The sequence below is a fragment of the Chaetodon trifascialis genome, chromosome 5 (genome assembly GCF_039877785.1).
Source record: "Chaetodon trifascialis isolate fChaTrf1 chromosome 5, fChaTrf1.hap1, whole genome shotgun sequence".
Taxonomy (NCBI): Eukaryota; Metazoa; Chordata; class Actinopteri; order Chaetodontiformes; family Chaetodontidae; genus Chaetodon; species Chaetodon trifascialis.
Genome location: NC_092060.1, coordinates 31331344 through 31358767, shown reverse-complemented (window position 1 = coordinate 31358767; position 27424 = coordinate 31331344). Strand labels below are relative to the sequence as shown.

At 42.3% G+C, this 27424-nt stretch overlaps 2 protein-coding genes across 2 annotated transcripts in view; one reads left to right on the top strand and one right to left on the bottom strand.

Moving 5' to 3' along the window:
* The window catches only part of LOC139331475 (probable pancreatic secretory proteinase inhibitor), a 5552-nt gene extending 313 nt beyond the window's left edge, over nt 1-5239 (bottom strand). The window contains exons 1-4 of the mRNA XM_070962946.1: nt 5053-5239; nt 3657-3688; nt 1393-1505; nt 1-6 (exon numbers count right to left, since the gene is read on the bottom strand). The exon at nt 1-6 is cut by the window's left edge and continues 313 nt beyond it. Of these exons, the coding sequence (XP_070819047.1) occupies nt 1-6; nt 1393-1505; nt 3657-3688; nt 5053-5104 (203 nt within the window). The 5' untranslated portion in view covers nt 5105-5239. The remainder of the gene's footprint in view (nt 7-1392; nt 1506-3656; nt 3689-5052) is intronic.
* Nucleotides 5240-6937: 1698 nt separating this feature from the next.
* Nucleotides 6938-27072, top strand: polr2b (RNA polymerase II subunit B). Its single transcript, XM_070962776.1, has 25 exons — nt 6938-7089; nt 7802-7874; nt 9700-9850; nt 10031-10143; nt 10238-10457; nt 10544-10702; nt 10852-11016; nt 12415-12611; nt 13188-13307; nt 13539-13725; nt 13885-14028; nt 17219-17358; nt 17740-17851; nt 19124-19278; nt 19481-19679; nt 21746-21914; nt 22221-22317; nt 23017-23111; nt 23292-23542; nt 23694-23783; nt 24348-24455; nt 24851-24964; nt 25115-25275; nt 25361-25556; nt 26836-27072. Exons 1-25 carry the CDS (start codon nt 7071-7073, stop codon nt 26923-26925), a joined length of 3525 nt encoding a protein of 1174 aa, XP_070818877.1. The 5' UTR covers nt 6938-7070; the 3' UTR covers nt 26926-27072.
* The last annotated feature ends 352 nt before the right edge of the window (nt 27073-27424 follow it).

Sequence of the window (27424 nt, the reverse complement as noted above, 5' to 3'; positions counted from 1 at the left end):
TTCTCCCTAAAACCCAAAGAAAGGGATTACAGGGGTTTGTTATATCTGCTAATGTTTGTGTTTTGTCAGGTTAGAAAGATTTACATTTCACAATTTCACATTTTAAAAGCACTCATCCTCATGTTCTTAAAACTCAAAACAAACAATTAACTAACTGCAAGAAAGGGAAACAAAAGTTAGAGAAGGGGAAACCCACAGTCTGCCTCCCAGACAACTACAATATTTGAAGGACAAACAATTTCTCACTTTTTCTACCTACACACTGGAGCAGATGTAGCATGAAAGGTTGATTTACTGGTTTTAATGACTGTCTCTTATTCTGACCCAGTCACTAATACACTTTGTTACTGGTATGAAACAAATGACTAACTGTTATGGAGGAAGTCACATATATCATATTATTACTCTGACATGAACTACTAACTGAACCACCGTAAGATGAACAAGTAAGAATATGTTCACGGTTCTTAAATGAACAAGTACACATTATTTATGTATCTATATCACATCAAATAACTACAATAATACATTAAAATTAATAAGCTATAATGCAATCAAAGTGTTTCTGAAACACCAGTCTCATTTGTGTTTTCATCTTCTTCAAATCTAATTAATGAAATGATGTGACTAATGAGCTTGAGAGGCAGTTGATCTGACTGTCTGCAGTAGGTTGCCGTGTGGTTTAATGTCAGATGACAGTGACTGTAATCATCATTCAAAGTTTAATGGTAGAATAGGTAAAACTTCTGTACTGAAATGCTTAAAAACAACTACACTTATGTCAGACATTTTGCTGAGCTGCATAATGAAACTACCCCAGATGATTCCAACAATATTCAAACCCACAAAATCTGAAAGTTTACTCAAGGTAGTACTGCATTTCATTTGGATGCCTTTAACCCCACAAAAGTGACCAGACATAACATGAATAAAACTTTAATACATGAACATTTCTACCAAAGTCACGTCAGACTTTCACCAGCAACAGGGTTTAACAATAACAACAACTCCCATTTACTCATGCTACCTTACAACATTACAAAAATGGCTCCTTTCTTTTCATTAATGTCATTGACAGACCTTCCAGTTGCACTAATCAGATTCTGTTTATTTGAGGTTCTTTTGTTTTTTACCTTTTTGGTAGTTTCTTCATATTAATGCAGATTCGGTGGCTTTTTACCTACTATGTCCATTTTATTCACATTAACACACAATTTGATTCTGGTGTGGGGTGTGGGGCTGATCCCTGTGGGGATGGGCTGGATGGAGTGTGCGATCAATAGTATGATCAATATTTTCAAATTGTGGCAAGGTTACAATCATCAATCAATCATTTGAACAAATTCAACTGAGTGAAGACCAGTTTTGCTGTATGATAAATGAAAGACTCACAGTCTGTGGACACACAGAGAACATTCGTTTGGGTAGGTGATGCCATCACTGCCACACACTGGAGAGTAGTTCAGAGGACATGCCTGAGTCACACTCATCCCCACACAGGAGGGCTGCAGTGACAACAACAAAACAACAAGCAAAATACATGTGAAAATGTATTTTCTCACACATTACATGTCTATGACCCAAATCCAGACTCCAAACTGACTATAAGCATGTTCAGGCTCAATCAGCAGTGAGTTAGGATTAGATTAAGATAAACTACATTTAATGGATTTCTGGTGCTTGGGCACAACTGCGATTCAATATAAAACTCTTTCATTTTTAACCCTACTTCTCAACTTTATGAGAACTCTATTATAAAATACTTCAAAGATACCCATTAGGCCTTAAAGATGTGGTAATACATTAATGATCCCAGGATGTCATACTCCACTTATTTTCCTTATGTACTTCCATCTTCAGGCCCCTATTTAGTTTAGTCCCCCCCCCAAGAGGCTCATTACATGTGAGCTGTTTGTCCCATGAGATGGGAAATAAGTTTGGGATCAGGTACAATGTTGTGGTTGGTATTGGGCACTGTGAAGGGTTTAGGGTTAAGGGTTATGGTAATTGACAGGCATAGTGGAGCAGGAAGGACCAGCAAGGGAATTGCCAGCCGTGGACCTTAAGGGGAACCCCACCAGGTCCTAGAGACCAAGGTCAGCAGACAGTGGAATAGCCTCCAACCACTCAACCTTATATGGGTAAGAAATAGAAAAAAATACAATAAATTTGATCAAATGAAACTAAAATCAATTTTACAAAATGTTCTATATAGGACATTTCCTATATCACACAAGGGATAATAAAACTAAGACAAATATATTAATGAAATTTTAGTTTAGCTTTGATAGTATTAACTACTATAAAAACAGCATGAAAGCATGCCAAACATAAAACCCCCAATCCGCTCCTAAAAAAGAAGGAACTTATTAAAAATAAAAATAACTAAACAATGTACAAAATGTAATATATATGTGTTACAGCAAATATAAATAAGAGACAAAATAATGCCTTAAAACAACTACAAGAACACAACTTCCACACCATTTAAAAGGAGTATAAAATCACCACCAGGACGCACTAAATTTAGGGTTTGTAAACATTTATGAATCAGCTGCGGAAAACTGCTTGTAAACGTTGCTTCCTCACGTTTTCAGCCTCATAGCCGAAAACCTGATTAGAAATAAATGAGCATTTCTTCCATTATTGGTGCAGGACACACTTGTGACACAATTTCTTTGTTAAACACCTAAAAGAACCAAAAACCAAAAGGTGGTGACAAATCAGATCAGATCAGTTCCTGATGTTTTTACTTTTGACGTCACACCATAAAAGTGTTCAAACATGAACTATTTAAAAACTACAATCCATTTCAAAGATGCAGCTGACAAACTTTGATCTCCTCACAGTTTGATCACAGCAGAAGCCTCTTCACCTCTCTGAACAAAACATTATGGACTACAGACTGTACAGACATCAGCTGCCAGGCATCAGACCAGAACCCAGGGTCCAGACCAGATCACCCCTGTGTAAACCATCCTTACACTGGCTCCCAGTCTGTTTTAGATTTGATTTTATGCTCTTATTCATGACCATTACTGCTCTTCATGGCTCTTCACTGTGTTTCAGCTCTCTCACTTCTGCACAGTCTGAAATCCTCAGTCAGGGGATGGGGATCTGTCCTAACTGTTCCACAGTCCAGAATCCAAAACAGAATTCAAATAAAAAGACATGCCTGAAACAAATGAGACTAAGTCAGTCCCTTTAAATCAGTCCCTCGACACACACTATAAAGAAGTTATTCAGATTTTACTAGAATTGCCCCTTATATCTTTATTTTATTTATTTATTCATTTATTTATTTTAAATAATGTCCATTCTTTTTATTACATTTTATGCATTTTTTAATAATAAAACGTCACTTAGTTTGTTGGCATGTGCGAAACATGTTGTAACTTGTTAAAGTGCTAAAGAGAAATTTGTGACAAACACATGACACCAATTGATTTTCATCTGATTGTTGCAAATATCTAAACACTACAAAAACACTAAATAACTTAGAGAATTCAGAAGGAATGTCAAAGTTAAAATATTAAATTATGCTACATTTACTTTATTTCAATTAATACTGTAGTAGAAGTAGCAGCAGCAGTAGTAGTAGTACTAGTAATAATTTAGAAAAGAGTTTGCTGGACACGTTTCTGTTTGTTTCTTACCCTCCTGTACAGCCTGGATTTATCCTCAGCATCTGAAAAAAACACAGTAAGTTTATCAGGGTTAATATGACCTCTAGAATTCACTGTTTGAACACCTGACCCTCACTCTGTACACTCTTAGCTGGACCATAATATCAATTTTTAGCTACTTTAACATAATTTCAAACTAGTTTTTACTAAACCACATTGCATCATTGGAACTGATGAAATATCTACACAGGTAAACAGTTTATTTGTGTCAGTCTGTTTCCAGGAAACACCCGTACTGCAATCTAATGAAAACCAATTATCTACGTAAACAGGTACTTTAGTATCACTAACTGCATAACAGTTTAAACAGTGTACCAGGCTAGACTGTTCAGTTAATTGCCCCGATAATCCTTAAAAAAACAAGTGTTTCATAATTCCAGTCCTCGGGCCCCCCTGCCCTGCATATTTTAGATGTTTCCCTCCTCCACCACACCTGATTCAAATGATGAGCTCGTCATCGAGCTCTGCAGTGGCTCGATAACAAGCCACTCATTTGAATCAGGGGGGCCAGAGGACTGGAATTGAGAAACAGTGTTATAGTAGGTCTGACTGTTTTCTGTCTACACTGACACACAGTCAGTCAGGGAGACTGACAGTCTGATCTGATTATTAGAGTCTAGTCTAATATCTAATTATGTAACCCAGCTGATGCTATCTGGTCCTTTAATCGATGTTATAACCATTATTTTTGTAAGCTTCAGTGTGCTGTTTTTGTGAAATGTAATTAGTCCCTTTACATCAGTATTAAATGGCACTTTTTAACAATATCATGACACCATCCATCCATTTTCTATGCTGCTTATCCCTGTCAGGGTCGCGGGGGGCCCAGAGCCTATCTCGGCTGTCAACGGGCGGGAGGCGGGGTACACCCTGGACCGGTCGTAGCCGATCGCAGGGCACATACACACACCATTCACACTCACACCTAGGGGCAATTTAGAGTCACCAGTCAACCTAATGAGCATGTATTTGGTCTGTGGGAGGAAGCCGGAGTACCCGGGGAGAACCCACGCATGCACGGGAAGAACAAGCAAACTTCAGACAGAAAGGCCCGACCCGGGAATGGAACCGGCGACCTTCTTGCTGTAAGCAACACGCACACTACCTGCTGCGCCACCGTGCAGTCAATATCGTGACACTTGACAGCTAATTTCTGTCTTACAACTAATGTGTGGTGCAACCCATTTTAATTTACTGATCAGTAAATATTAATTTAGTCAACAACAACAACAACAACAACAACAACAACATGTATGGACAGATATACCAACACTTCCAGACTGTACATCAGACCCAGTCCTTTCACCTGGACTTCACTGTTCAGATATCTGACACTGTTTATTCACCTGGCCTGGTCTAGTCTTACCTGCACAGAAGAAAACAGCAACACAGACAAGCAGAAGAGTCCTGCCAAACATCCTGGATGAAAACTCAGAAGGTGAAATGAAACCAAAACAACAAAAATGATGATATTATCTGAGAGGAGGTTGAATCTGTGGGTTTTCCGGATGTCTGAATGGCTACCCTGTGTGCAGATCCTCTGGGGTTGTGATGTTTGGTGTTGATGTGCCGTTATCATATAGAGGACGGGCTCTGTGTTGTTGTCGGAAACCATGTGAGCTTCTGTTGTTGTGACGGCTGCTTCTCGTTTTTGTTCAGGCTTTAATCTCGGGATCAACATTCTGTCTGCCCTGAAATATCGCTGACAGAGCGAAAACTATCGGGAAGAGGAATGACACAGAGTGACTCCAACACCACAGCAGAAAAACAAGTGTGGCTCTGTCACAACTCTCACAACAACATATTTAACCCTTTGATGGTCACTGTGAACAATCACCAGATTTCCAGGAAATAAAAGCACAAACCATCAAAATGTCCAGTCTCCATGCTCCATGAAAGTACAGTCTGCCGCTGTGATTGTTTATGTTCCTGCATCTGATAGTTTGTGTTCTTGCAGCTGACGTCTTTGACATTGTTTATTCGTGGGGAAATCAAGACTGTATACGCACCCTAACCCACAGACCTTTTGTGTTTTAAAGCAGAGATCCCCCGAAATGTGCTCATGATGTACCATGATGCACTCTATTAACTTCTCTGTGAATTTTTCTGGAATCAGACAGTGCAGCTCTTCCCATTACCCTTTGTCTATTTGTTGATTCTGTCTGGCCTGAAATCATTGTTCTGACCAGACAAGTTGCTTGCGTTACTCGACACAAGGTATGTTCAGTTTCGTGTCTGTGTTTTCTGAGGTTACTAAAGGTCATATTGCCTGTGTGGCTATGTGTGTGCAGCTTATAGTTACTGTAGGGCATGTTGGTTGTGTGAACATGTGTAGCTTATAAGGAGATGAGTGTTGAGTATGTAACTCTAACACCAGCTCTATATGGAAAACACCAGACAACTTCTGTTTTGACTTGTCACTATATAAATAAAACTGAATTGAACTGAACAACTGACTGTTTTGAATGTATGAACTGTTGAATCATATACTGTTCTGATTGGCTTGCAATGGAGTGAACAGGTGAACTGCAGGGATATATTAATATATCATGATTCAGTGTCGGTCCTCACCAGCATCAAATTCAGGATCTGCTGAATGAAGCCTGAATGCTGACTCCAGAACAGTTACACAGACAAAAATTGAGACGTTCATGTTTGCCCCGGCACATTCAGGTGTCCTGAGAAATGAGAGAGCAGACAAACTGGAATAAGAAGCAAATGATTGAAGACAGTACTAAATGAACAGATTCAGAGGAGAAAGGTAGAGTGTGGACAAAGATGACTCATCAGTGGAAACAGATCTGGGATAATAATAAAAGGAAGACATTGACATTCAATCCAGAACAGAGAGGTTATATTAAGAAGAAGAGGAAACAAGAGGAAAGAGCAAGTAACAGACAGAGAATTGAACACAGCAGCCTGAACAGAAAACATTCAACAGGCCTGTGACACAGCTGAGCAGGTTCTTCTATCATACAGGGAAATTATACATGACAGACAACAAATGATGACACAGTTAGGGAAAATAGGGCTGGGGGAGGACAACATTAAAAGTATATTAGATTGTGGGGACAATGAGCAAGGTAGGAAATGGATATTTAATCTTCTAAGGATTGGAATGGAGATGCGACTGTAGGAAGATGTTTCAGTATCTCAAAGACTGAGAGTAAAACCTGAAGGTGGCAGTAATGCAACATAACGGATGTCATCTGCCGTAAAACCCCGAAGAAGAAGAAGAAGAAGAAGAAGAAGAAGAAGAAGAAGAAGAAGAAGAAGAAGAAGAAGAAGAAAATATAGCAGTTCCGGGGCGCGCTGCTTGCTACAACGTTGTGTTGGAGTTTACATTTGTTTGAGTACAGTTTTAGTATTTTCCTGATATAAAACATGTACGACCAGGACGAAGGTGAGCTGCTGTCTGTCACAGCGAACACAACTTGAACCTCCGCTTCACTTTAGCTGCGAGCTAATGTTGGCTTCTTATCTGAAAAATGACAATTGTTACTGAATGAAAAGAAATGCTAACATCAGTTAGCTCACATTAATGTGTAGAAACATCAGCTAACGCATATGCTAACGATAGCACCATCTGAAAGCATGAACGTTCGCCGACCGACAAGCTAACATTAGCTAAAGCTGTTGGCGCGGTGCTTTGTTTCAGCTAGCAGGCTAACGGTCACAGTCAGCTCCACTGTTTGTGTTTGTGTAGGAAGACATACGCAGAACTTTTACTTGTGTTGAAGCACCAATGAGACTACAATCGAAAAGTATTAAATACACTAAACAAGTAAGGTCTTACTTTAGTAAATGTATTTTCAGTAAAATGAGCTTAAACCCTTACAATCAGTATTTATATTTGAACTCAAATGAAAATGTTAAGGTGTCTCTTGTAGCAACTTAGTTATTATTGTTAATTACTTCATTCTAATTATCTTAAGCTTCACCAGAAAACCTTTAAATATCTCATGAGGACAAATGGCAACAAACAACTAGATTAGAATAAACACAAACACAATTAAAATATCATCTGAGATGATGGGCAGCCTCATGATGCTGATCAGTGTGAATACATATTGTGCATTGATAATATCATCAATGCTTATTTGTGTTTTTGGCAGATAATCAATATGATGAGGACGATGATGAAATCACTCCAGATTTGTGGCAGGAAGCGTGCTGGATTGTCATCAGGTAAGCTCACCTGGATGTCTTCTTGCCTATGTCTCTGTGTTGGGGACACCAACAGAAAAGACTTAAAATCATCATTAATGTTTCCAGATTCATTAACAGTTTACTGACGTTCAGCATCACAAAGACTGAAAGCTTTTCAGTTTAGTTGAAGGCTGAGGGAAATAAATACTTTTTATATCTGTTAGTTTGATTTAGTGAGTCTAAAAACAAACAGTAAAAGGTGAAAATGCAGGTTTTTAATCACTGTATGTTTAACTGAACAGTCCTGTATTTTGAATTTTAGGATATCTGATATTTACCTTCCTGTTGCAAACACGTTGTCCTTGGCAGTGAGAGACACTCCCAACAGATAACTGATTGAAGGACTGATTAATAAAGCAAACATCTTTTAGATTATATTAGATTCAACTTTATTGTCATCGTCAGACTGCACCACAGACAACGAAATGCAGTTTAGCATCTAACCAGAAGTACAAATAGTCATACTATCCAAGAGAATATAAATATATGTAAGTGGTGCAAGTGGCATGAAGTATAAACAGTTGAGGTAGGTGCAGGTATTCCAGATAATTTCTATGAAACCATACAAACATGTGCAACACGGTATGTAAACAGGTGACATGTGCAACAGGTAGGAAGCGGCAGTGCAGTAAAAAGTAGAAGTGAATATCAATATGAATGTCAACAGAAAGTATTTTTTCTTACAGATTGTGGTGGTTTTATGCTCAGAGGTCTCACAGTTTGGTCTGTTTTGTCTAGGTAACTTCTAACAGTATTTTAAAAGGCCTATTTAACACCGATCTAAAGCAGTGGTCTAATTTTTTATATTTAGGTATCATTCCTGGTGTTTCTACAGCTTCTTGTCTTCTGGTTGTGATTATATTGTTTATATGTCATGTCATTGTAAATCCCTTTTTGCTGCTGAGGTAACCTATGTTCATTTCCAGATATTTCTCTGTTTCTCCATCATATTATTTATTCTACTTTTACCCTATTTAACCACTAACTTAAAATGTCTGTTTGTGGGAGACTTAGCTCAGTTAGCACACCATTACAACATCTATTAATGACGTGTGCAGCAAGTTTGCTACATTTATTAGCTTAATAAACAAAATAAACAATCAAACAAACAACCCAAAAGTGACCACACCATCATTCATCCTGATGTATTGATCTTCTGACACCATTCTGATGAATCCAAGTTTGAGATTTATGACAGTAACCATGGTACAATACCAAATACTGCAGTGACTAAAAACTAAGATATTCTAAAATAAATTAAGCAGACAAACAGGACAGAGAACGCAGCACGCAGCTGACAGTGAAACATGGTGGAAATGTTCAAGTCTGGGGGGTTTGTCTGCTCTGGATTTAGACACCTTTACTGAATTGACTATACCAGTGTGTGTGTGTGTGTGTGTGTGTGTGTGTGTGTGTGTGTGTGTGTGTGTGTGTGTGTGTGTGTTTATATATATATATATATATATATATATATATATATATATTTTTTTTTTTTTTTTTTTTTTTTTTTTCAGGTTGATTTCAGACTCAAAAAGCACAACTCCACTTAAAAAGAAAAAAATAATAATTCTGGACTCTGTGTAAGATGTAAATCAAACCAGAATCAGTCATTTCCCAGTGGATTTTGTATGTTAGAGACCAGCTTGTATTTGTTCATGTGGACAACACCCTCGGCCATTATTCAGGACCCGGCTTTCATTTGACTACCAGCTTTTATTTAAGAAAATCTGGTATATCTGTTTGTTTACAGTCTCATGCTGCAGAGCACCGGTCTGATCGATGAAATGTTTTTGGTTTCTTTCAGTTCTTATTTTGATGAGAAAGGCCTGGTCCGTCAGCAGCTGGATTCATTTGATGAGTTCATCCAGATGTCTGTTCAAAGGATTGTGGAGGATGCGCCGCCCATCGACCTGCAGGCTGAAGCACAGCACACCTCAGGAGAGGTGGAGGAGCCAGTGAGTAGCAATACCAAGGGCTGGATCTGGACTAAGACCTGGTTTGGGACATTTAGAGACATTCAGAGTGACCTCTTTTATTAGCAGTCTTCAGGTTTGTGTAGGCAGGCCCTGGTTTAAGATAATTACAGCTCCTTTGATTCACTGTGATATCATTCTGACCTCTGATCTCCATTTCAGCCTCGTTACCTGCTGAAGTTCGAGCAGATCTACCTGTCCAAGCCCACCCACTGGGAGAGAGACGGAGCTCCTTCTCCCATGATGCCCAACGAAGCCCGACTGCGAAATCTCACGTAGGGTCTCCCGTGGTCTCCCTTGTTCTCACTTGTTCTCACTTGTTCTCCTGTCAGCCTCACTTGGTCTCACCTGGTCTCGCTGCCCCCGCAGGTACTCAGCCCCCCTCTATGTTGATATCACAAAGACCATCATAAAGGAGGGGGAGGACCAGCTGCAGACACAGCACCAGAAGACCTTCATTGGTAAAATTCCCATCATGCTTCGCTCCACCTACTGTCTGCTGAGTGGCCTGACAGACAGAGACCTCTGTGAGCTCAACGAGTGTCCACTTGATCCCGGAGGTTATTTCATCATCAACGGCTCCGAGAAGGTACAACATCATGATGCACTGTGTGACATCATTAGGCATGTGTTGTTGGTTTTCCTGTTCAAACTGGTTCGCCTGCTGGTTTTCAGGTGCTGATCGCTCAGGAAAAGATGGCCACCAATACAGTGTACGTGTTTGCCAAGAAGGACTCAAAGTATGCCTACACAGGCGAGTGCCGGTCCTGTTTGGAGAACTCGTCCCGTCCCACCAGCACCATCTGGGTCAGCATGATGGCCAGAGGAGGGCAGGTGAGTCCTTGCGTTTACCTGGATACATGATTAACCATTATTTTCAAATGACTTCAAGTCCTTCATTTAATATAAGCTGGAGCTTGAGTCTGAGCTGACGTTTAGTCAGAAAACAGATAAACTCATTGATTATCTTTTGTCTCTCTCAGGGAGTGAAGAAGAGTGCAATTGGTCAGAGGATCGTGTCCACGCTGCCATACATCAGACAGGAAGTTCCCATCATCATCGTGTTTCGTGCATTGGGCTTCGTCTCAGACAGAGACATCCTGGAACACATCATCTACGACTTTGACGACCCTGAGATGATGGAGATGGTGAGTCTTATTATCAGTTATTGATCAGGTAGTGATTGTTAGTTCATCATTAACAGGTCAGACAGTAAACACAATAGACAGTCTACAAGTAGTCTACAATTAGGGCTGGGCGATATGGCTGAAAACTCTATTGCAATATAAGTGTTTTATATCGGTCAATATTGATAATTATTGATATTTTTTATGACCTATTTAAAATAAGGACCAGGAGAAAAATACATTCAATTTAAACATTTTTATTTTAAATTGAACCTTCCTCTGATTATAATCCCCTCAGCTATCAAGGCAGAAAGGAAAGGAAATGTCAACACAACCATGGAAAACACTCAAATAATAAATGTAAAAAAAGTGTAAAAATGTAAACAGAGAAACCTGAGAACTTTTTTTCTGCAGGTTTAGTGCAGAAAGTTCACAACTGATTCACCTTCTGCTGAATAAAATGTTTTCAGATATGTGCAGTGTTTTGGAAACATAGCAGATACTGAGGAAGACTTGACATCAGTAACATACAAACAAACAAACAAACAAACATGACAGACAGCACAGTAACACTGACTGAACTATAAAACCAGCCTAGACATAAGAACAACTTCAGTCGCTCTTCTTCCTCTGAACATACATGAACTGTTCAGTTATATTTTTATTATAAGAGCTGTTTGTAAGCTGGCTTCTCCTCAGTGCTCAGTGAAGCGTGTCTTTAGCTGTATGAGATGCCGCTGCCTCCGTTACGTCTTCGTGCCTTTTAGATGATTTGTCATCAGGCACTGAAGCAGATACCTCTGCATGGCGGTCAGCTGCTTGTCGGTGGTGCTGCGGTTGTTGGACGTTGGCGAATACGGCTGCGCTCCAAAGAGTGAGCGCGGCTAAGCTGGTTCAATAAGTTTGTGGTGTTACTGGTCTTGGTGGGGACGACAGTCTTGCATAAGTTACAGACCACACTGGTCTGACGACGGTCCGACTTATAAAATCCAAAAAACTCCATACTGAGCTGACTTTCCCTGTTTTATTCTTCGCTCGCTGCAGCGCTCACTTTCTGTTCCTCATCTCACTCCTCGCGGAGCATCAAACACGTGACAACGAGACGGCGCAACCGAACTTGATAATGTTACATGATTGGCTGTTAGCGTGTCTCTCTCACTGATTAGCAATTACTCCCTACGTTGCTCAGTTACCTGCCTTTACCTGCACAGCGAGTGCCTTTGTTCATGCAACCAACCTCGCTTCGCAACTTCAGGTTTATTCCAATGAAGAAAAAAAAATTATCGAATGTTTTATTGAACGCATTTTTTATTGATATTGATGACGTGTCTATCGCGAGACACATCGCTATCATTTTTATCGCCCAGCCCTATCTACAGAACAGATGTGATGTCATCAATGATGACACTGTTTTTCCAGGTGAAGCCGTCTCTGGATGAAGCGTTTGTGATCCAAGAGCAGAACGTGGCGCTGAACTTTATCGGTTCCAGAGGGGCAAAACCCGGCGTGACGAAGGAACGAAGAATTAAATACGCCAAAGAAGTTCTGCAAAAAGAGATGCTGCCGCACGTCGGAGTCAGCGACTTCTGTGAGACGAAGAAGGCTTACTTCTTAGGGTGAGTCCCATCGGAGAGACACCTGTATGGGTGGATCTACAGGTGTCAGTGAGTGCAAGACTGCTTACCTCTGAGGATGAGTTATACTCAAGTTAGCGTTGGCATGTATGACAGGGTGGACAATTTAAATACAAACAAAAAGGAGTCATTTCCAATCAAACTGTTTTCACTGACAGCAGCTTCATGTGTTCATCTCCTTCATCCGATCATGTGTTCACAAAGTGGTCAACCTCGCTCCATCCTCTTTAAATGAGTCTTTTCAGGATGCCCAATCGTGATACTCTCACCTGTTACCAGTCAGCCTGTTTACTTCCAGAAACACCTGTTTGGAACATTCCACATGTTTCCCAGTCTGTGAAACGTGTTGCTGCATCAGATTCACAATAAGCCGATATTTACAGAAATCAATGAAGCTGATGAAGAAAAACATGAAATATATTGACCTTGAGCTGTTTTCAGGTGAGATGATGTCAGAGAGGATCAGATCAGGTGATCATATTCTGTTTTTTTTTTATGTTTTACACACTGTTCCAACTTTCTTGACAGGGATTGTACTATGGATTACTCTGGTTTCAGGTACATGGTCCACAGGTTGCTGCTGGCAGCTCTCGGCAGACGGGAGCTGGATGACAGAGATCACTATGGCAACAAGAGGCTAGACCTTGCTGGACCGCTATTGGCCTTCCTGTTCAGAGGGTGGGGCTTCTTTTACTAACTGCCTTCTCATCTGACCTTTGACCTTTAGCACCTGCCCATTCAACCATAACAAATCTGACAACATAAAAGTGTACACATATAGATACTAATATATAATGGGTTTTTTTTATAAAAATACATGGCTGTAACTGGTTCAATAAAATTTAATTGGCTGTAATTGTGTGAATGGAAATGCTGAAACTGTATGAAACACCTTTTTGCTCCGTTCAGCATGTTTAAGAACCTGCTGAAGGAGATCCGGATTTACGCTCAGAAGTTCATCGACAGAGGAAAAGACTTCAATCTGGAGCTCGCCATTAAAACCCGAATCATCTCAGACGGTTTAAAGTATTCGCTGGCAACTGGAAACTGGGGCGACGTGAAGAAGGCCCACCAGGCCCGAGCTGGAGTGTCACAGGTGAGAGCACCAGCCTCCAGGAAAAGAAATATGATGCTCGTTTGTCAAACAAATGTGGTTTAAAAGTTAAACCTACAAACAGCTTTGATCTTCAGAGATGGTCTCTGTGCCCTTTTGTCAGCATCTAAACATCATTATTTTCTATTTTTCTGCTTGTAGGTGTTGAACCGTCTGACCTTCGCTTCCACTCTGTCCCACCTTCGCCGAGTCAACTCTCCAATCGGCAGAGATGGCAAACTGGCAAAACCCAGACAGCTGCACAACACACTGTGGGGAATGGTGTGTCCTGCTGAGACACCAGAGGTAAAAAACACAATTCAATGTCAATTCAGTTGTATATTTATAGCAACAATTCACAATTACACAATTTGTCATTTGGCAGATGCTTTTATCCAAAGCGACGTACATATGAGATTTTCATGATAGTACTAGTATTGATAGTACCAGCGCTTGTACTATGAGTTGTTGTTTGCTCAGACAGGTAGGGTCTGATCCTCCTGATGTTGTACAGAGCAAATCAGCATGACCGAGCAGTTATTGGCCACATGCCCTTTGAAAGTTAGCTGGTCATTGATCAAGACACCCAAGGTCCTGGCAGATTTTGCGGGAGTGAGCAGACCCGAGTCAAGCTGGATACTGATCTGTTGTTGTATCGTCAGCATATGAATGGTATGAGAGGCCATGTGAGCGGATGACTGCACCAAGTGCGGTGGTGTATAATTAGAAGAGAAGGGGTCCAAGCACTGACCCTTGAGGTACCCCTGTAGACAAGCAGTGGGATTTGGACACTTCTCCCCTCCAAGATACTGCAAAGGATCTCCCTGAGAGGTAGGACTCAAACCAGTGGAGAGCAGATCCTGAGAAACCGAGCTCAGCGAGTATGGAGAGGAGGATTTGGTGGTTAACCATGTCAAAAGCAGCCGATAGGTTGAGCAATAGAAGAGAGGAGTGTCCAGTAGCCCTAGCTGATCGTAGTGTTTCCACCACAGATAAGAGCGCAGTCTCTGTAGAGTGTCTGCGTTTGAAACTGGATTGGCTGGGGTCGTGCAGGTTGTTCTCAGAAAGGAATTCAGAGGCCCGATTAAAGACCATGTGCTCAAGAGTCTTGGAAAGGAAAGAGAGGAGTGAAACTGGCCTGTAATTTTCAACCTGAGCTGGATCGAGAGTAGGTTTCTTTGGCAGTGGGGTTTCTCGGGCTTGTTTAAAAGCAGTGGGGAACACACCCGTTTTAAGTGAGGAGTTGATCATGTGGGTCACATCAGGGATAAGTGTGGGTGCGATGGCCTGCAGGAGGTCGGAGGGTATGGGGTCCAGTGGACAGGTGGTGGGGCGAGAGTCGAGCAGAAGGTTGGAGACTTGTTCCTCTGTGACATATGAAAATGTGGAGAGTGAGGCTTTGTTAGCTGGTGGTATCCTACTGAGTTGGTCAGGTTCACAGAACTGGTTGCTGATGGTCGAAACCTTATCACTGAAGAAGGAAGGAAAGTGATCTGCTTTGAGCATAGTTGAGGGTGGAGGTGGTGGAGGATTTGAGTAGTGAGTTAAAAGCAGAGAATAGTTTCCGAGCGTCTTTGGCGCTACTGATTTTCTCCCGATGATAAGTGGACTTCCACTTTTCAGGTGGGAGGAGAATGCCGTAAGGAGAGTCTGATAGTCACTGAGGTCAGAGGGGTCTCTGGTTTTGCTCCATTTTCTCTCGGCTGCTCTGAGCACCGCCCATTGCTCTCTGATGACACCGGTGAGTCACGGACTGGTGGGGGTTTAACGAGCACGTTTGGTTGAGAGTGGGCATAGATTGTTTAGAGAGGCAGCTAGTGAAGGGCAGAGTGTGTCTGTTGCCTCATTCACAGGGAGTGAGGAGAAAACACTGTGAGGAGGCATGGTTGCCGAGACCTCATCGGAGAGTTGAGCCAGTGTGAGGGACCGGAGGTTTCGTCTGAAGGAGACCATTTGTGGTTGAGCTTGGGGGCGCTCTGGTTAGGATACAGAGAATGCGATTAAAAAAAGTGGTCTGATACATGTTGTGGGGTGACAATTAGCTTAGCCGTGCAGCAGTTTCGTATAGCAATTAAGTCAAGAGTATTGCCTGCTTTGTATGTGGGAGCGGTGGAGGTCTGTTTGAGGTCAAATGAGGACATTTACGAAGGGAAGTCGACCGCAGGGGGTTTGTTAAGATGAATATTCATCTCAGCCATGACAGTCAGTGTGGTGCCATATTTAGGAATGGCTGAGAGTAGCATGTCCAGTTGAGCTATAAAGTTCCCCAGTGGCCCAGGTGGGCGATATACCACCAATATACAGCTTAGTGGGAGCAGTAACCATGATTGCATGATATTCAGATGAGGAGCAGGAGTAACCTTGGTGAATTTCCAGTCTTTGGAAATGAGTGCGCCTGTGCCACCTCCTCGTCCATCAGGATGAGGTGTGTGGGAGAAAGTAGAGTCAGCTGAAAGCGCCGCTGGTGTGGCTGTGTTTTCTGGACAGATCCAGGTTTCGGTCAGGACTAGGACCTGAATTTGATGTGGCTTTACAAGTGCTTGAATAAATTTGTTTTTTAGAGCAGACTGGCAATTCCATAGGGCAAAGGAAAAAGCCGTGTGAGAAGCTGTTTTTCTGAGTGAGTAGTAGTTCTCAGGATTGCATCGCCTTTTATGGCTGATGCGTTTTTTTTGTATGCCATGTAGGACCAGAATATATTGATAGCACCTGGCGTGTGTGCGCAGAGAGGCAGCAGGAGTAGTGTAAGAGTAGTCGTGGTTACCTGTGTCCCCTGTGTCCCCTGTGTCCCCTGTGCCCCCTGTGCCCCCTGTGCCCCCGTGTCCCCTGTGTCCCCTGTGTCTCCGCTCAGTGGACTCATCCAAGTAGACGCGCAGGTCTTTACCCAAAAGGTTCTTCACACAAATGCTGACGCGTCAGTGCAGACTGTGTGTTAAATACAGGAAGTGCTACAGCTGTGCGCCCTCACAGCTTGTTGCCACGGCTGAACCCGCCCATTAGGGATTTCGCTGGCTAGCGACAGATTAAGGGTGTGACCCGCTTCAGCCGACCCTACTATTGAAACTCAGAGAGTGACACAATAACAACAACAATAACAAAGTCTGCTAACAGCCTAGCTCCTAGTGTGAGCCAGAAATAGCAACAGAAAACACTTACTGTTCATTTGCCAACTCCTATCATCCAAAAACCTAGCTTGCTCTCAGCAGTTGTCTCAGGATAATTTCCATATAGAGCTGGTACAGACCAAAGTCTTCATCTGCAGAGACCCAATCCCTCATGAGCAAATACTTGGTGACACAGGACCCCCAAAAATGTCTGAAAATAGTCTGAAAACACAGGTCCAATACGCTGAATCTGGCTCAATTCAATAGACGAGTGTAAGTGTCACATTAACTTCTGCAGGGTTGTTCCACAGTGGATGATTAAAACTGAGCACCTGAACTTTATTCATCCAATCAGCCACATGGATTCACAGATCAGTATTGCTGTGTTTCAGGGTCATGCTGTGGGTCTGGTGAAGAACTTGGCCCTCATGGCCTACATCTCTGTGGGCTCCCAGCCGTCTCCCATCCTGGAGTTTCTGGAGGAGTGGAGTATGGAGAACCTAGAGGAGATCTCACCTGCTGCCATCGCAGAGTCAGTCACTTCAGCTTGATTTAATATTTTACAGCTTTCAGAACAACTACGTCTAACAGTCTCTTTAGTGTAACTGTTTCGTGTTTTTAGGTCCATCTAAGTGGGAGATGTGTTTGTATCTCAAAGTGACCTGCAGATGGCAGCATCACTGTGTCAGAATGAAAACAGGCAGCTCAGCCTCACATCAGCAACCCTACAGAATATGCTGTGTATTTTCTGTCAGCTTAGATTTTATCACTAATTACTGCACAGTATTAAATTAGTCATCATTAGTCCAGAAGCAAACATTCAACATTTACATTAAACTAACACTTTGTTCAAACTTTCCCTGACCATACATGTGATTTTGCATTTGATTTTATTTGTGTTTCAATGTTTTAGTGCCACAAAGATCTTTGTGAATGGCTGCTGGGTCGGAATCCACAAGGATCCCGAACAGCTAATGAACACACTGAGGAAACTCCGTAGACAGATGGACATCATCGTGTCCGAGGTAAGGAGAACCCATTAATTTCTAATGGAACACCACTGCTTCTGATATATAGCCTTGTAGGACGTATTGTATTCTTTTGTGCTTTTAGAGCTTGTGACAGGAAATTCTAAAAAATGAAAATGAAATTATTAGTGCTGTCAAAAATATCGCGTTATTAATGCGTTAACGCAAATCAATTTTAACTGCATCATTTTTTTTATCGAGAGATTAACGCTCTTTGTGACCTCGTGAACTTGTAGTTTTTTTATAAGCTGTGGCCACTGCTAGTAATGTTAGAAAAACTACAGAATCTGATTGTAAACCGGAAACAAAATAGACACGCCCCACGCATGTGTTTGGTCTCGCCTGCTCGCTGGCTGTAAAAGAGTAGGCTAGCGGTTTGTGTGGATGTCAAGCCCGAAACGCCGAAACGGATGCGAACAAGATTCTGATGGAAAGTTTAGTTTCAAAAAGTTGTCAGATGGGTCGACTGACAAGACCAAAGTTATCTGTGTGTTGTCGGTGTGGACTGAGTTATCAGCGCAGCACATCCAGTCTGAAACACCACTTGATGGCCAAACACACGGCGAATACGAATTCTCCGCCGCCTCCTCGTCAAAACCAGGCGACAATGGACGGCTTTCCACAGAGGCATGTGGATGCTGGGATGTTCAAAGGAAACTTAAGAAAGGAAAGTTTCAGCCGTGGTTTAACTGCACTATAGGCTGAGTCCTACTTTACAAAGAGGTGCACGTTGTAACTCTATTTTGGATCAGCCTGTTTTGATCCCTTAGAAAAGGCTGTTGAAGGGCTTTTTTGTAACCAAGTATTTATTTTTTTGTCATCTGTTTATTGACAGTGTTAAACTGTGTGAGATTTGATTCATTCAAATGTGAATGTTAGTGTGAAATAAAACACTACACGTTGTTGTTTTCAATAAAAAAACCTTTGCACAAAGCAAGCCGATCCACTTTCCATGTTGATAAGAGTATAACAATGATATTTAAGGGGACATTTAGAATAGAGGAAAATGTGCGATTAATCACAGTTAACTATGACATTCATGAGATTAATCATATATATATACATATATAATTTATTTTATTTTTTTTAATCGATTGACTGCCCTAGAAATTATACATTTGTGAGATAAACATTACTGTCTTCATTAGGAACCAATGGGCGGGGAAGTCAGTCAAGTCATGGCTGTTTTTCGTCAGTGTGTGGGTTTTTGATGACACTGCAAAATGTAATCTCACAGCTCAGAGTCCCTGCTGGTTCTGAACGTTTCAGGTGTCCATGATAAGAGACATCAGAGAGCGTGAGATCAGAATTTACACAGACGCCGGGCGAATCTGCCGACCACTGCTGATTGTAGAGAAACAGAAACTCCTGCTGAAGAGACGACATATTGACCAGCTGAAGGAGAGAGAGTACAATAACTACAGGTGAGACAGTGTTCGGGTGAGACTGGGTACCCGTGAGACTCAATAGAGGTGAGTCAACTATAGGTAAGACAGAGTTCAGGCGAGACAGCAGAGTCTAAGTTGAGTTTAGAGTAGAGTTTTTCGTTTCCTCCAGTAAAGTTTCTGTTGAAGTGGAGTTATTGTTTTTCTTTTGTTTGTTTGTGTGTTTGTTTGTGGTGGTTAGCTGGCAGGACTTGGTGGCGAGTGGCGTGGTGGAGTACATCGACACTCTGGAGGAGGAGACAGTGATGCTTGCCATGACCCCTGATGACCTCCAAGAGAAGGGCGTGGCCTACTGCTCCACCTACACGCATTGTGAGATCCACCCGTCCATGATCCTCGGAGTCTGTGCTTCCATCATTCCCTTCCCCGACCACAACCAGGTACAAACAAATAAACAAAAAACAAGAATTACATCTATAACTACGACTCTGTGAAAACTGGATGCACGCCAGAGGCCGCTGCCTCTGCACACATACTAGGCTGCCGGTTCGTGATCACTGGTGTAAGTTGTAGCGTATACAAGCCCACGTCACTGATGAAGATGGCTGGGTTACTCACCAGCAAAGGTTTTAAGAAGATGCCTTGGCCCTGTAAAAATTGGAGAAGAGACATGGTGTATCCCAGCGCTGTGCGATATGGACAAAAATTTCTATCCCGATAACGATATATATCCCAATATAGTATTTTTACTTAAAATTATATGTATACACACGAAATGAACGCCAATTCCTTTGATCTTTTCTCCTTTTTTTTATAAAACACATATTTCATATTTAAAGGGACAAGACAATTAAAAAACGATAAAAAGTCTTTTTAGTGCCAGAGTCCCTCTTTTTGTTTTGTTACTAGACAATTAAAAAACAACTTAAATTAAATAAATGTTTTTCTTGCCTTTGGACATTGACTCTTTCAGGCTCGTTTGCTGTGTGTTTTTCTTTTCATCACTTTGTGGTTTAACTTTAGTAGTTTGTCGCATTTTAAAGTTGTCTCTGTACTGTTCTTCATGCCGTGTCTTTAAGTGATAGAAAAGATTAGACGTGTTTGGGTCGCTAGTAACGACTTGTTGGTGGCATGTTTTGCAAATTACTGTTTTTTGGTCGGTGTCTGCCTTTTAAAATCCAAACCAGCGACAAACAATGGAGTTCTGTTCCCTCTTTTCGGCACCAATTCCTCTTTGGGTTCTGTTGGTTCAGCGTCCACTGTGCTCTCCATCTCTGCTACGTTGTTTTTCAATTCAATTCAGTTTTATTTGTATAGCGCCAAATCACAGCAGAAGTTGTCTCAGGACACTTTCCATGTAGAGCTGCTACAGACCAAACTCTTTATCTACAGAGAACCAACAATTCCCCCATCAGCAAGCACTTGGCGACAGTGGCGAGGAAAAACTTCCTTTTAACAGGCAGAAACCTCAGACTGAACCAGGATCAGGGTGGGCGGCCATCTGCCTCCACCGGCTGGGTGAGAGAGGGAGAGCAAGAGAGGGAGAGAGGGACGGACAGACAGACGGACGGACAGACAGACAGACAGACAGACAGACAGAAATGCAGACGGAGAGACAGACATGCAATCACAGTAACACGTCCATGCTCCCGCCGGCTCTCACACGCATGGTTGAAAACGTTAGCAGTGCAGTAAAGGAGTTCTTGCAGGTGACGTAAACTGCTACCGCAAAGCAGTAGCGTTGCTGCAGTTACATTAGCTGAGCTAACCACAGCCCACAAGTTAAAATTACGATATAAACAATAGAGGATTGTATTGTACGGTAAACATTTTTCTACGACATATATCGTAATATCGCACAGCACTAGTGTATCCTATTATTAGATGGCAGCAGCGTAACTCTCCCAGGTGAAGTGCATGGGACACAGTTCGTATGCAGAGCAATCTGGGTTTTTTTACCCGCCATGCTGCATGTGGTTGCATGTCATCTTCACTGTGTGCATATTGAGTTTTTCAGAGTAATAATGCAGGTGGTTATGCAGGTTTGGAAGCATAAATGATACTCACTAATACATAATGAATTAACTGGATCGTTTAGATTGAGTGATTTTATTTTGACAAAACAATGACAGAAATCAGTGTATGTACCCACACATGTACAGCCTACACTGATGTACATCTACTGCAAGCATAGTACGTCCTTACCCATAATGCCCAGCTGATGATATGTAATGCACTGAACAAGCCCCCGCAACTGCTGGATCATAGGTATGCACTGATTTCACTCAGCTCAGCCTTCACTTCACAGGTTTATAGAAATAAGCAGAGAACAGAAGTAACCTCAAACCAGACTCTGGTGTTGAGGGACCAAGTCATATTTGAAGAAGTAGAATATGAAAACCTGAATGCAGTGAAATGCTAATGAAGGCTGATCATCTGTTAATGATGTTGACATGTCTTTCTCAGTGATGCTCTATCAGTTGTTGTTTTGTTTGGTCTTGTTTAGTCTCCCAGGAACACATACCAGTCTGCTATGGGTAAACAGGCCATGGGCGTCTACATCACCAACTTCCATGTCCGAATGGACACGCTGGCTCACGTGTTGTACTACCCTCAGAAACCACTGGTCACCACCCGATCCATGGAGTACCTGCGTTTCAGAGAGCTGCCTGCAGGTAACACACATCTGTGCAGTCCGACTGATACTTGACCTGGTTTTTGGACAGAAAACAAGGGCAAGTGGTCCCGACATGACAAAAGCTCAGAGAAATCCCGAATGAATTCAGTCAGTTTCAGGTGTAAAATTCCAAGTCATGACATGCAGGAGGTCAGTCTGTTATTTTCTCCTTACAGAAACTTTCAGGTGGGCCTCAGTTGTTAGTGTTTAGTCTGTTTTCAGGAAACTGGTTTGGCCTGCCTGCTAATTATCAAGCAGAGCTCTTGTTTGTGTCTCAAACTGAATCTTCCTTCTTGTTTTTTAGGTATCAACTCCATTGTGGCAATTGCCTCATACACAGGATACAACCAGGAGGACTCTGTGATCATGAACAGGTCGGCCGTGGATCGAGGCTTCTTCAGGTCAGCGACTAACTCTCACCTTATTTTTGTTACTGACATAATCTTACCTTGTTACATTACTATTATCATTATTATTGCCTTACTGTACATTTATCCCAAGCAACTTGCAATGAGTACATTCCACCATGTGGATATAACCCAAGACAAAGTCATTACAAGAATAATATGAGTAGGGCTGGAACTATTCGTCGAGTAAGTCGATTACAGAAAATCCTCTGTGCAAATGTTCTGCATTGAGGTAGGCCGCATCAACAAGGAGTTGATTTAGGCAAAAAAATCATTTTTGTCAAAGAATTACTAAGGCAATTATTTTCAGAAGGTGACGATATGGAAAAGTGTGCAGGAGCGGGTTTGGACAGCAGTGTTGGCAGTGAAGGACAGCCGTTCGTCCACGCCAGAGACACCGCAGAGTTCTTAATGAGAGGCCGTGGACGAAAGAGCAGCTCGGTCTCGTCCAGGTTGAGTTTCAGGTGGTGTTCAGACATCCCTGGAGAGAGATCAGCCGGAAATGTAGAGGCCCGTGCTGTCACCTGGGATTGAGACTGAGACTGGGCAAAGGACAGAATTAGTTGAGTGTCATCTGTTTAGCTGCGTTAGGAAAAGCTAGGTGTTCGAATAAATAGACATTGTTTCTGATCTAGCATGAGTGTTTGCTTCAGTTTTTTATTTTTGTCCTTAAAGCTGTTTTTTGTCCTGCAGGTCTGTTTTCTATCGATCCTACAAAGAGCAGGAGTCTAAGAAAGGCTTTGATCAGGAGGAGATCTTTGAGAAGCCGACGCGTGAAACTTGTCAGGGTGAGAACCGATTTAAAAACTCCAACATTCAGATATCTGTTTCGTTGTGGTCAGGTGTTTGCAGTATGAAAACGCTGCCATCTCAGGTGTGATAGCAGCATCCAGTCACAGGTGCTCGATATCGGTGGTGGGCGGGGCTAATCTTACATCATAGACTGAGAACAAATTAAAAATCTTCAGGTATGAGGCATGCCATCTACGACAAGCTGGACGACGACGGGCTCATCGCTCCGGGCGTTCGCGTCTCTGGTGAAGACGTGATCATCGGGAAGACGGTGACGCTGCCAGAGAATGATGATGAGTTGGACAGCACCAACCGGCGCTACACCAAGAGAGACTGCAGCACCTTTTTGAGAACCAGCGAGACCGGCATCGTGGACCAGGTCATGGTGACCCTCAACCAGGAGGGCTACAAATTCTGCAAGATCAGGGTGAGAGGAAGCAACACGACGCCTGACGCCCCTGAGGCAGAACCTCACACACGTGAAACACCTGCGAAACCTGAGAGTAACGGCTCATGCACCGGACAGTCCAAGCTTCATGAGGAGGTTAAGTTTATTTTTTGCTTCCCATGTCGCACAGGTTCGCTCTGTCCGGATTCCTCAGATCGGAGATAAATTCGCCAGCCGACATGGACAGAAAGGAACCTGTGGGATCCAGTACAGACAGGAGGTAAAAGAAGTAAACAGACAGGAAGTCAACAGACGTAAACAAGTTTAATAAATGCATTGTGTGCATCAGTGTGTTACTTTGTGTACTGGCTGTGTGGGATCTCAATGGCTGGACACTGCCGTTGTTGTGCTGTTATGGATCAGTGAGGACAGTAAACCTGTTCAGTGTGTTTCAGGTGTGACTTGAGGCGTCAGGTCTGACGTTGAATCAGCTGTTGTTCAAACAGAAGGTGGAAAAAACAGAAAACGGATGCTTTAACATCTAATTAGATTCAGACACAACAGTGAAAAAGTTTAGCAGTCTGTTATTCACCGTGTTGTCGGTTCACCGGGTGTCTTATTCACTGCACAGAGGGTTATTTTGTTCTAGTGTGAAGTCCACACACAGACAGGTGTGAAATGTTGTGTAGTTCGTCGCTGTCTTCTGATCCTGGAACAGTTTGTGATCAGACATCAGTTAGAGTCAGGAAACAGTCTGATTCTCTGTCTGTCCAACCCCAGCCCTGACGCTGGTAAACGCTGACGTTCTGATCATCTCTGACCTTTTCACATGTTTGTTTTGAAGGACATGCCGTTCACCTGTGAGGGAATTACACCGGACATCATCATCAACCCTCACGCCATCCCGTCCAGAATGACAGTTGGCCATCTGATCGAGTGTCTGCAGGGCAAGGTAGGAATTGATAATTACGTTTTGGAGATAATAACTTTATTTAATGGGTCTGATCACAAGTTAATGGTTAGTAATTTTAATATGTAATAATCAGTGCATTCAACATAATAAGGATAATTTATAATAATCATTTTATTGTTGGAATAATGCTGGTCACAAGGTAAAAATCAATTCTAATCACATGGAAATTATTTGATTTTATTCAGTTCATTTATATTGCTAAACATTAGTATGAATGTGCCAGAATTAGCCAGAGGGTCGTTTCCATCTGTAGCCTCTCACCTAAAATCAAAACCTGATTTCAAACAATAATCATGAGCCGTGACAAACGTGGACGCTGGTAAGAGTGAAGTATTTTCAGTATTTCATGTCTGTTTTTGTGTGTGTTGATTCAGGTTTCTGCAAACAAAGGTGAGATCGGCGATGCCACGCCGTTTAACGACGCTGTCAACGTCCAGAAAGTGTCGAACCTGCTGTCTGAATACGGATACCACCTGAGAGGAAATGAGGTCACTCACACTGTTCACTTCCTGTTAAACTCAAACACATGAACCCTGACATCAGGAGCTGATCCTCATCGTGTTAAACCCCATTTCAATTCTGTGTCTGTGTGTTTAGATGTTTAGACTGTGTTTTCAATATTATTGATCTGTGATCAGGTTCTGTACAATGGGTTCACTGGGCGGAAGCTGACGTCTCAGATCTTCATCGGTCCAACTTATTACCAGCGCCTGAAGCACATGGTGGACGACAAGATCCACTCGAGGGCCCGAGGGCCTGTCCAGATCCTCAACAGGCAGCCGATGGAGGGACGATCACGGTGAGCGAGACTGTCTACCTCTCTGTGTTACCTGTGTGAGTAATCGGTCTGTCTCACCCGACTCACTCACCTGTCTGTCTCTCAGTGACGGCGGTCTGCGGTTCGGCGAGATGGAGCGTGACTGTCAGATCGCTCACGGAGCGGCTCAGTTCCTCAGAGAACGTCTGTTCGAGGCGTCCGATCCGTATCAGGTTCATGTGTGTAACCTGTGTGGACTGATGGCCATCGCCAACACGCGGACGCACACGTACGAGTGTCGAGGCTGCCGCAACAAGACACAGGTAGACCCGATCATTAACGAGACACCGTCAGTCCCTCCATGAAGATATTGGTTATTGATCTGTGACATCAGGGTTAGGGCTGTCAACAAATGTTTTACATTTAAATTTCTATTCAAATCGTTTGATTACGAAATATAATATTTGATCGTGGGATAAGCTGTAGTCGGCTGTACTGAAAACACTTCATGAGGGTTAGGAGTCTCAAAACCAGAGTTTCTGTGATCCACTAATTCATGTTTTATGTTTTACTGGGAAAACCTGTTGAAGTGTGACTTATTTAAATCTCTGCGGTCATAATTTCAGATGAAAATAATTCCAGAATCTGATGCAAAAATATTCGTCTTTACACTCTGTTTTCTCTGCTTCTCTGATGTCGCCCTCTCTTCTCTCCTGATTCAATGAATTAAGAGTTTATTTGAACCAGAGCAGAGCTGGTGATGATTGTTGGAGATGAACCAAGAAGGTTTTGATGAGCTTTATTTGGTTTGTCAGTTTGTTTTATGTTGTTAAATTTGTGTTTTTGTGAATGGAGTCTGGTGCTTCGAGCAGAGCGATAGAACAGCTGCTTCTGGTCAAACTCAGAGGATCTTCCTCTTGAACAGAAGGTGTAACTGCAGGAACCCTTTCCATCATGCTGTCAGACACGTATTAGAACGAGCTAAGCTGTCAGTGGGCAGAACAAATGCTCTGAGTGGACCAACATTGACGGTGTGGAGGGATTAAACTGCAAAGTGATTCATGGCTGCCGGCTGCAGCGCTCTCCATGAGAACTTCACAAACTGTTGTCTCTATTAGTCATTCGGACACAAAACCACAGAAAATAAGATCCATAATCAGATGTTTAAGCAGAATTCCCCCCATCATCCCGTGACGTTGAAGTCTTCCAGGACATGTGGACACCGGCTGCAAACACACAATGCCACTTTGATTGAAGATGAAACGTAGGTCAAACTGAAACAAGCGAATAATTCAACAGCATGCAGAGGACGTAGTTTCATTTGGCTATTTTGTGATGCGGAGGTAAGTAGATCTTCTGAAAGACGCTCACGCTGTAATAAAGAACCGGCCGTGCGGCTCTCGCTGGACGTAAAGTGCAGAAACAGACGTTTGAACCTGTGTGGTTGTTTTAGGGGGAATAATCGAACATCGTTTTTGGCCTATACACAGCTGATGAGCTGTGTATTAATATTGATCATGGTATTTGGTATTTAAACAGCCTGATAACGACACAATCTGTCTGTTTTCTGTCCGTCTGTCCGTCTGTCTGTCCATCCATCAGATCTCTCTGGTCCGGATGCCGTATGCCTGTAAGCTTCTCTTCCAGGAGTTGATGTCCATGAGCATCGCTCCTCGTATGATGACATCATAGAGCGGTTTGTCCAATCACACACCTCCCTGCAGACTTTCAATGTGAGATCAGCAACAGGACGTGAAAGTAGAAATTTGATGTGTTTATAGTTTTATGTCGTCTCACTTGTTTTTTAAGACCAGAATAAATCTGATTGTTGGTCAAGTCTTTTTCTGAGTCTTCATTGGTTTACAAACATCATGTGACACAAGCCACAAGATCGGGTCTGCATGTGTTTTTATTCATGGGTACCTCCTCAGTGAACTCAGCGATCATGTCAGAGCCAATCCTGTTAGCTCATTAGCTGGATTACAGACCTTGATCTGTTATTGACGGATGGAGTTCATGACCATCAATCCGAGCTTTTATCGGTCAGAACGTCTGATCAACAAACAGGTTATTTTTGTGTTCTCAACTTGATCAACATAATTGTTGATCTTGAAGAAAGCCCTAACATCATCCTCATCAGAGGGAAGTGGGGTCATGGTCGCCTTTTTCCTTTTAACTGTTGGATGAACAA

Coding starts and splice junctions, on each gene's coding strand:
- polr2b (XM_070962776.1), top strand. Junction 12,612..13,187: donor AAGAAGGCTTACTTCTTAGG/GTGAGTCCCATC, acceptor CTCTGGTTTCAG/GTACATGGTCCACAGGTTGC. Junction 14,029..17,218: donor GTCCTGCTGAGACACCAGAG/GTAAAAAACACA, acceptor GCTGTGTTTCAG/GGTCATGCTGTGGGTCTGGT.